This window comes from Pygoscelis adeliae, unplaced genomic scaffold (assembly GCF_000699105.1).
Source record: "Pygoscelis adeliae isolate BGI_AS28 unplaced genomic scaffold, ASM69910v1 Scaffold304, whole genome shotgun sequence".
NCBI lineage: Eukaryota > Metazoa > Chordata > Aves > Sphenisciformes > Spheniscidae > Pygoscelis > Pygoscelis adeliae.
Genome location: NW_008824558.1, coordinates 801,742 through 812,030, shown reverse-complemented (window position 1 = coordinate 812,030; position 10,289 = coordinate 801,742). Strand labels below are relative to the sequence as shown.

General features: G+C 35.9%; 1 protein-coding gene across 1 annotated transcript in view; it reads left to right on the top strand.

Annotated features, from left to right (window-relative positions):
* Window positions 1–9,478, top strand: part of LOC103915225 (cat eye syndrome critical region protein 5 homolog) — a 14,268-nt gene extending 4,790 nt beyond the window's left edge. The window contains exons 3-9 of the mRNA XM_009322009.1: window positions 1–139; window positions 1,229–1,341; window positions 2,992–3,085; window positions 4,249–4,282; window positions 5,173–5,347; window positions 7,096–7,284; window positions 8,111–9,478. The exon at window positions 1–139 is cut by the window's left edge and continues 64 nt beyond it. Of these exons, the coding sequence (XP_009320284.1) occupies window positions 1–139; window positions 1,229–1,341; window positions 2,992–3,085; window positions 4,249–4,282; window positions 5,173–5,347; window positions 7,096–7,284; window positions 8,111–8,507 (1,141 nt within the window). The 3' untranslated portion in view covers window positions 8,508–9,478. The remainder of the gene's footprint in view (window positions 140–1,228; window positions 1,342–2,991; window positions 3,086–4,248; window positions 4,283–5,172; window positions 5,348–7,095; window positions 7,285–8,110) is intronic.
* The last annotated feature ends 811 nt before the right edge of the window (window positions 9,479–10,289 follow it).

The window sequence follows — 10,289 nt, the reverse complement described above, 5'->3', positions numbered from 1 at the left end:
TCCTGCTGCAAAAACAGCCTTTCAAAAGCTAGTTAATTCTCAGGGACAATTCTTGGTGCCTGTAGTATTTGTCACCAATGCAGGGAATTGCCTTCGCCAGAAAAAAGCTGATCAATTGTCTCACCTACTGGGAGTTCCAGTGAGTAGCTTAAATCCTATTTATTTAGTTATTAATTTACGGTGAATGTGTCAAATGCATTCTCTTCCATTAAATGCTGCTCAGTTAATCAGTTTTGTCTTTCCCTTAAGCCCCCTGAAATGCTTTGCTGGAGGTATTACAAAAGTAAAAAATGCTGTCCAAAGCTAATGGTATTTCCATTGGTAAAGGTACTGATTTTTCCAGTGGCAAAGCTAATGGTAGTGGTGTTTCTTTGCAACATTATTATTGTGGGAATAAATCTTGCCTTCTCCTTCTGAATCAAAAAATGTGTGTGCCAGTAACATGAAACTCAGCTCTAGCAAGCTGAATGTCTTCTGTGATAATGTGCAAGACAGCAGCTTCCTGCCTCTTTTTGATACAAGTGGTAAAACTTTATTCCTCCCTGATTTGTGGGCGCTGCGGGCAGTAGGACTTCTCCATTGTTGGAGACGGTGTTTGAGCATTACTAAGATAAAGCCATAAAGTTAGTTCCGCAGTGCCTTTTGTTTCAGTGAGGGCCAGCAGACATGGGCATATCTGTATCGGTAAAATCCTGTGTGTCATGGGTAAAATGTCATCTGAATTATTTGGGGGTTTTTTAGATCTGTAAAGGTGATAAGTAGCATCCTTCCAGGATAATAATTTTACTGGTTTTATACCTATTGAAGGAATGAGGATACGTAAACTAAAAGAAGGTGGTCTTCTGATACAATTAAATCAATGCTGCAGTCTAGCAAAGGGACCACAATTGGAACTAGGGCAGTTCTGATGCTTCTTCCCTATTTGTTTTCTACATGAATTTCGTGATTCTGTAAAAGTAGGAGATCAAACCTTGTGTTCATGTTGAATAGAGTAATTCTGGAAGCTGAAAGGGGTGTGTGTGACAATTTGTCAGTAATGTGTTTTTTTCTGGCATATTATCAATACGTCGTCTGTGAAACTTAGGAGAAAATGGTACAGTAGGGTTTTAGGTAGATACGTACGATTGTTTTGTAATTCACAGAATTTGTCACACCTGTTAATTAAATCTACATATAAATAACTTATCTGAAAAACAACAGACTCCCTTTGTTTTTAAATCCCAAACAGATTTCACAAGATCAAGTGATGATGTCACACAGTCCTCTGCGGATGTTCAAACGTTACCATGAAAAATGTGTTCTTGTATCTGGACAAGGACCGCTTCTTGATATTGCTCAAGAGTATCTTTTTAAAAAAAAACAACAACTTTCTGTTTAAGTATTTTCCTTAATCAAGTTCAGGGGATCCTGTGGATCAAGTGAAGACCAAATATTTCAACACTACGAATCCAGTGATAAGCAATGGTAGTTCTTACCATGATGTCAAATTTATGTTTTGAAGATGGTTGGTGTGTTGATATTTGCTTCACTTTGTTCTATTGGTTTTTAATGAGAAAGGAAAAAAGAATTATTTTTTTGACTCATATGTAAATGACACTTTAGCACAAAGGGTTTGTGCTTGAGGATGAGAGCATGGCATTCTATCTATTATTTATCACATCTGACTTTTAGCTCAGCGGCTCAAGATCTGCTTGTAAGCATGTGGCCAGGCCAGGTCACGTTGTTTCTGTAACCAACATCTACAGTAGAACTATACTTGAAAATATTTTGCTGCTTCTATACTAACTGCCAAAAAGAACTTGAATTATGTTGATATAATGGTGGTATCAAAGCTTCAAACTGTAATTTAATGACCTTAACTTTTGTATAATCTTTGCTCATGCTTCCAGTAACTCCTTTCTGCACTTCTTCCTTTATTGGGATTTTAATTAAAGTTGGCGTAAATCATAAGTTGTAAAAAATGTATATCTAACTTTTAAATATAAGTTTTATTTCAAGTACAAAGCTGAGAAAAAGTTACTGAAGGAACATTCCAGTTAACTGTCAACGTTTGTTAGGCATGGCTAAGAGAAAAGTATATTACAAGACTGAATACAAAATACAAAAAACATATTTCTGCTAGATAGCATTTTCATATGGGATAATCTTGTCTTAAAGTAACTTTACAAATGGCCTGTGGTGTTAATTCCAGTACAATATCAGGTGGCTTAGTTTGTACAACTGATATATTTAAATAGCTCTTATTTTCATTTGCATTGTAAGAAGTTGTCTTAGTATTGAGAGTAGCATCACGACTGCTTTTGACATAAATGAGCAGTTTTAGTTTGATTACCTCTTGTTAACTAAGTTTAAGTTAATGGGATATTTCAGCATTTAAGAGCACTCCTATGCAAATCAGGAGGTTATTTTTTCCCTCTTGGTCCTTTCCTTTTTTTGATATGTTCTGGTATTTATCTTAACTACCTGTAGAGCGTAATTAAACCTGATTGGTCAGTCCACCATTTTGCAAGAGACTGAGCTTTACGGTGTTTGTTTATCTAGTAATACATTTGCAGCTGTAATGGCCTAAGGAAAGCACAGTTTGTGGAGACAGTATTTTTTCTTCAACTAGCTCATATTTCTTTCCTATAATAATTACACAAGATGTTGTCTAGCTGCCCGATAAACTTCTTTTTGTGCTTATGTAAAGACGATCTTGGAGTATTGCAGGTGTAGAGCGGCTTCTTGCTTTTCATCTCATATTTTGAGAAAGATTTATGTATAATTTCTGTCTTAATATTTCAGACACACAGGTCTCCCATTTACAAATAATGGGATGATCATCTTTTTATCTCACAGAAGAAAAAGTCAGTCTTTGGTATGTTGCTTTCATTCCTAAATAATTTCCTTTACCAGCTAAACTGCATATGTTAAAACTGTTAAAATGGAATTACCGATTTTTAAAATCTTTTAATATAAGCAATTCTGTATCCTTAACTGGTATTTTCCCAGCCTTGGTTTCTGTCAACCTATTACCATTGAAACATTGCGGGAGAAACACCCTTTGCTAGATGTAGTTGACCATGACAGAAGACCTAACGTTCTGGTGAGTGAGTATTTTTGTTTTAAAATTCTTTATTTGCTCACTAGATGACGTTTTATAATAGGGGTCAATATTTAAACTACTGGGCTAATGCTGTTGTTCTTACATCGTATTTTGACTTGACTTGTCTGCTTCTTTATTTGTTTTATTACAACATGTTCAAGAGCAACTGTACAGACTTTTTCTATCAGTGGTAATTCTTTAACGTGATCTTTGATTTTGTAACTTCCTGTTGTGGGACAACTTATAATTTAGTACAGATACCTACTTCAAAATCTGTCTTGGAAAGCTTATTAGCTTCTTCAGACGTGTGGAAGATAAAATAAGCTTTTTCCTTCAGTATAGGATTGTCTTGGTATTGTTTCTAGGCTGTGAGGTTGCTTTGATTGTAAATTAATGCTTTGCAGATGAGTAATTTTTCCCCAAAGGACTCCCTTTCTTGTTTATACCATTCATACAGTATGGTTTCAACTGAATTGTGCAGAATTTAAAAAAGAAGTAAATACATACACAGTAAATACATGCGTGTATTGTACATATTCAGGGTCAGTGTATAGAGTGGATTTTTTCCACGTGAAGTCAAGAAATTCTTTGTGGTTCATAGAATCCATAACTCCGTTGTATCACCTTTTGCCTTGCTTCTCAACCATGCGGATGTAGAAGTTCAAGAAACTGTTAATGTATTTGTCACCATAGGGAGTAAATCACGAAGTGCAAACATTTGTTTAGCAAATATATTATGTGTTATACAATGTATTTTTCTTTCTTAGTGTTAAAGAAATACGTTTCAAAAACTGTTTTTCAAATGTCTTGTTAATACTAGAGGCCTCTTACTCCTGTGGAAAAATAAACATCCATACTTTCATACACAAGTAAATTAAACAACTGAGGCTTTATAGCTTGCCAGAGGAAGTTAAATAGATGTAGGTGGCTAGTGAATGTAGAACACGCTAACTTGTCTGCGGTCCATTTGCCATGAGAGTTCACTTCAGAATTGAAATACAAGTTTCTAAGTAAACCGACATCAGGTATATACCAAAAGAGAGAGTGCATTTCCTGTCAGTGCTGCAGAAGGCAACTGTGGGAGCTATGCTTGAATTTATTCTGTTAAAAATAGTAGTAGATGTTTAATCTTGTAGAAAACTTTCGTTTTTTTCTTATTGCAGTACCCCTCTGCTGTGGAGCTTCCCAAGATTGAGGGTCAGTTATCTTTATTTAACTTGCAACTATACATTAATAGATGAAATATCTTTATTGTACCTCAGAATTTATTTTTAGATTGCTGGGCACTTCAGAAAGTTGGCTGAGACAATTCTAAAATTTCCTTGTTAATGACGTCAATCACTAATTTGGAATGTATCACGTGTGATAAAGCTGGTTTTTTTTTAATGTGTGCAGTTTTAGCCATGTGTGTTTGAAGTTTCAGAAGGTAGGTGAGGTCTGCTTTCCTTCTCATCTTCCTTTAACGGGCTATTGTTGCCTTCCTTTCAAAAATGAGGAATGAATTGACGTGTTCAGAAATCATCGATCTTGTTCTTACAGTAGTCAGGATGGTCACTTCAGAGTTGTAGTATGAGAAGCATCTTGTTTCAGCACACTGTATTCACTCTCATCTCACCTGAAGTACAGGAAAGTAGAAACTGGACTTCAGGATTTAAAAAAATCCATGTCAGATTATTGCTGGAGACCAGAAAAATGTCTAAAAACAACATTCAAATTTCACTTTAAGATGAACAAAATAATATCTCTGATGGATTATTTAAATACTATATGTAAACATAGAATTCACAAAGGTATGGAAGACTTAGAAATACAATTTTGAAGTTAATATTTTGTGGTACTGTGGAGAAACTTAGCCAATTAAAAAAAATTCTTAAACCTGAAGATTTCTTGTTACTTCTGAGATTTTCTGTGAATGAGTGGGTACGTAATACATTAAAACCCTAAGATAAAGTTATTGTGACTATTTCATCAGTTCATGGTTATATCAAATTACTTGTTCAGTCTCTTTAGACGAAGTTCTAGCGTCAGAGATTTGGTGCCCTGATAACTAATTCCATAACTCCATTTTGTAATTCTTGTTCTCACAGCTGTTGTTTTGTTTGGGGAACCAGTCAGATGGGAAACCAACCTTCAGTTGATAATAGATGTTTTGCTGACAAGTGGCTTTCCTGGAAATCCGCATCACCATGAAAATTACCCTCACATTCCTGTACTTGCTTGTAATATGGATCTGATGTGGGTAGCTGAAGCGCAGTCTCCAAGGTAAGTGAAATTACAGTGTGTGTGTATCGTGACATATTTGGGGTTTCCTCATTTCTTCAGTAGAATTCAGAGTCAATACTTTTATACAAAATGCTTGCTGTAGCTTCACAGTAGGTCTCAGCTTTGAATACAATGTCTCTAAAGCAATGCACTTTCAGCAAATGCTGCCTTATTACTGTCAACATTATTGCATTCAGGAAATCAGTTACTCAAGATAAAAACTGCTTTTAAGCTCTAAACCTTTTTGTTTCCCCACTCCCAGAAGAGAGGGAAAAGATGGGTTTTTGCCTGAGGGCCTCAGACTCTGAGTTCAAAGGAAAAAATTACCAAGGCCGTTGTTTCATTTCATTAGGTCCTTCTTTGGTATTTCTCTTCTCCACCCTACAGTTTCTGGTAGGGTAAAGAATTGACCCTGCTAGTTGAAAGCAGTGAGTGTTTTTGAGCTGAGGACAATATAGTGAGTCCTTTGGGAAAGATCCACTATAAAGTTTGTTTTTTCCTTTGAGTTTGACAGTATGAAAAGTCTGCACCTGTCAGTTCTGTTACCTTCACTATTGGAATATAATGCCATGACTACATTGTTTTAAGCTGTTGTTAATAATTACTGAAAATAATTTTATGCTTATTTATTGTTATTTCATAATATGAAGCAACACACAGGGTGGAGAGAGGGAATGAAGGGTTAATTCAGAAATCAGAAAAGCTAATTCTGTACCACATTTGAAAGTGCTACAGCTGCTTCCTTCTTTGTAGCTTTTTTCCTTAAAAGACTATTTTGATTTCTAGGCCACTAGAGACTTAATCTCTTTATTAGTGCACCTCATATATCTCTACTGGCTTCTGATGCTCATTATATTGGTGTTTTAGGTTTTTGTAGGCTGTAGATACCTGGTTTGAGCAGATAGACTCATCTATGCGCATTAGAAGTTACCTAACAGCTCTTCTTAAGTAGCATGTGTGATTTATTGTATATAGAACTGTTGTATAGCAACTTTGTATTCTTCTTAGGGTGTTTTTGGTAATTCGATATTCTCAAGCGATATGTATTAGTTCATCCCCAGTCACGCACCCTGACTTCAGTAATGAAGTAAAACTGCTTTTTTTCATCATGAAATTACATCTTCTAAATTACTGATTTAGTGGCTTGGTTGATGGCCCATCATCCCTGTTTGCACCTTGATCAAAATAACTGAGTTATCAAAAGAATGCCGTAAAATTACAGTTTGTTCCTTGATCCTCCTTTGCATCTATTTTTTTTAGAGAAACCCGTGAAGTTTTTTTGTTTCCATATTACAAGTGGGTTTTTGTATACTCTTGTGTTTAAGGAGGGATCGATTTTCCTTCTGTCTGATTCTAACTTTCCTTTTCCGTTTCTCCTCTGTTAATTTAGCTGATTCTGTTAGGTCACTGCAAAGAGTAGATCACAGGCTAGGCATTATTTCAAGAAGCATCGCTTTTGTAACCAGGGTATCTACTTAAATGCAAGTAACACTAACACAAACCATTGCTGCATTTTAAAAATAGAAGTCTGTTGTGCTGTCCCAGTAATGTGTTTTTATCGTGGTGTTTATTGTTCAGCTAATCAGCACTTACTTTTCAGTGAAACAGCTATGGAAATGTTGCGTGCAACCGGAGGGAAATTTGATAGTTACAGGATATGATTTATTCCTAAAAGATCATGAAATACAAAAGCCGTGGTTTTTTTATCTGTACTTAATATAACTTGATTTGTCTTTATATCTGTGTAGATTTGGGCATGGAACATTCATGGTTTGTTTGGAAAACATTTACAAGAAGATCACTGGCAAAGATCTGAAATACGAGGCCTTAATGGGCAAACCTAGTAAACTGACCTACCAGTATGCGGAATACCTCATCAGGGCTCAGGCAGCGGCAAGACAGTGGAAGCAACCTATTCAAACTCTTTATGCTGTCGGGTAAGATATCGTAGGCCTTAATGAGTTCAACAGGAAATTACTCACAACATAAATACTAGCAATGAAAAATAAACAACTCTTACTACTTTGTTTCTTATACCATTGGGACTACCTAACATTCTTGGTGCTATGGTGTACTTTTTGTAATGTTTTTAAGCCTCACTGTTTCTAACCTTGAAAATTAAAAATACTTTGCTCTTTCTATGTGTAATTTCTGTAGAAGCACAAAAAGTGGTATATGCAACTAAGATTTCTCCCTTTTTTTTAATTTTTTTTTTTTTAAATTTCTGTAATAGGCTGTGTAAATCTAACAAAAAGAATTTGTATGGGTGTTAGGTTTACTGGTATAACACCAACAAGCTTTGAGTAAATGATGGTTATTAGGGAATGTAGAGCTAGAATTTATTTGTGAGGTCGTTAAGCTCAGTCATATGCTACTGTGCATGCTGTCACATCATAGAATCCTTTTCACAGAAAGAGATAAAGCTGTATTGTGTTAAAGACCGTTCCAGAATCTCCAAGATGTTTGGAAATATAATAAGCTCATTCATGGACTGCTAATACCTATCCTTGATTTCCCCTTCCTCTGCCCCAGTCTGCGGTTTCAGTATGGAGTTATTCACTTTTATCATATGTCATGCTTAATGAAAATGGTGTAATAAAATAGCTATAGGATTGGATTTCTTCCTACCTGCATACTTCCACATGAAGTTATGTAAAGTATAAAATAAACTGTTAAATCGAAACCATAAAAACGTCTTTCATGCAGTTGAAATTTGACAACTAAAATTGCACTGCTGACTAAACTTTCTTCTTATATTTCCAGAGATAATCTCATGACTGATGTCTATGGTGCTAACCTTTACAATCGCTATCTTGAAGAGAACTCCAGAAAAGGTTCAAAATCACGGATTCAGGCCAAAGTTGCTGGTGGCAGAGGATCTGCCACTCTCTCTCAGGATGACGAAATAGACAACAGTTGGGAGACTGAATTAGCATCTGCAGCTGCTGCCCACTGTAGGTCTGTTCTTGTTTGTACTGGGGTTTACAACCCTCACACAGAGGTACCCTTGGATACCAGGGAGAGCATAACTGAAACAGTGTTCCACGGCCACAGAGATTTTAGATTTGATCCTGGTTTAGTCGAACCAGATCATATTGTACCAGATGTTGATGCTGCTGTAGACCTGGTCTTCCAGCTGGAGAACTTCGCACCTAATTGAGATGACATGATTGCTTAAGGACTACTCAGTGCTGTGCTTTTCTTCCCAAAAAACAAACTGTGCTTTAAAATCATGCCACAAACTGCTGCTTTCTAAAATTCTTAACTTTTGAATTAATATACTTAATATAAGATTGTATTAATATACTTAGGTATATTAATATACTTAATATAAGTGTATTAGATATCAATAATGCTTTTTTAAAGTACTTTGAAATATGTGATTTCTTGTTTTAGTTGCCCTTTGTTGTCCTCCTGTTCACTATGTAAGGTATTTTACTACCAATTTTTCATAGTAGCTTATGCATGTTACTGGTACTTAAATTCCCACATGACAGTACATTCTTCTGTTTGCTGGAAGATTTCGCTTCTAGGTATTGGGGATCTTGAGGATATCGGGTTGTGGTGCTGGGGTCATCCACACAATTACAAATTGGCTGGTACAGAGCACAACACGTATTACTGCTTGTTAGCCTGCAAGGAGTGAGCGCTCTTTCAAATCAGAGCGAAGTTGAAGTCTGTTCTGCTACTTTGTACTTGCTCCGGTATAACCCTGCAGCCTTTCTTTTTCTCTGTTTTCCCATGTGTCTGGAGCTGCTATTGCTCCTCTCTACTCTGACATGTAAAGCCTTAATAGAAATGCCCGTGTAAGATGGAGAAGGCTGACTTGTTAATGCCATTTTTGGAACTCCAACTAAGCTGAACAGAGTCATGTAAGGAAAGCGGCTAACATTGGGTGTCCTGTGTGGCATAATACCTGGCCTTTTTGTCTTTGCCTTTTTATCTGCACTTTTTTGAGGAATTTAGAATCTTCGAAAGCTTTAGCAATTATGTTTCGGGCATTTCTGTCAGTTGGACTTTTCCACTGAATGAGTGACTACTGTTTGGGCAAAAAGTGCCTAGTAATTTACTTGAAGCTTCATACCACTGTGGTAATTAACCGGCCTTTAGTGTAAGATATTTCATCTTGTGTCAATGTTATATGTTGTTTGGTTTGTGGATTTTATAGCTGTTCATTTAAAAAAAAAAAAATTATGGTTTTTTTTTTAAATTCTTTTAAATGTTTTCATCCAAAAGATGTCTTTGCAAATATTTTTGTGTTAATTTGTTATAACACAGTATATGGTGTACTTGTGACATAAGCTTGGAAAACATAAGCCAATTAAGTGTGTTTAAAAACAAAGTCAACTTACACACAAATATCACTTAACATCACCTTGGGGGCTAGTCAGGTTTTTATGGTTGGTTCCCCCCCCCCTGCCCCCAAATTAGAAATTGTACAAACAAAAATGTGTGGGTCTTCAGTTTTCCCAAGTTCTTGCAGAACTAGCAGAATGCTAGCTTAAAAGCATTGATAGGCAGATGGTGGCATAAAGTGAAATGATTTCCTGGCCAATTTCTTCACTGCTTATTTTCCTGAAATCAAAATCTGAAAACTCACATCATGAAGAGAACATTGCTGCTATGAAGCGACATTTTTCTTGTTGTTGTGTTTTCTCCATTTGCTAACCACTGTAATCCCCCTCTCTACTATCAGGATTGTTGATTCATTCCCTCCTAATGTTTCGTAAGTAGCTTTCAACATATCTTGCTGGATCCAGTTTAAGGACGCTGGTCTAAACAGTGTATTTCCTGTTTCTTCACTGGGAAAGTATTACAGCAGCACATTCTTGCCTTTTTTAATTGGTACAATAAACAGATATATACCTATTTCTTCAGCACTTTTCTGTAATACGCCAATTATTTGCAAAGTATGCCAAATCTTTCTAAGTAAAGATTGTAG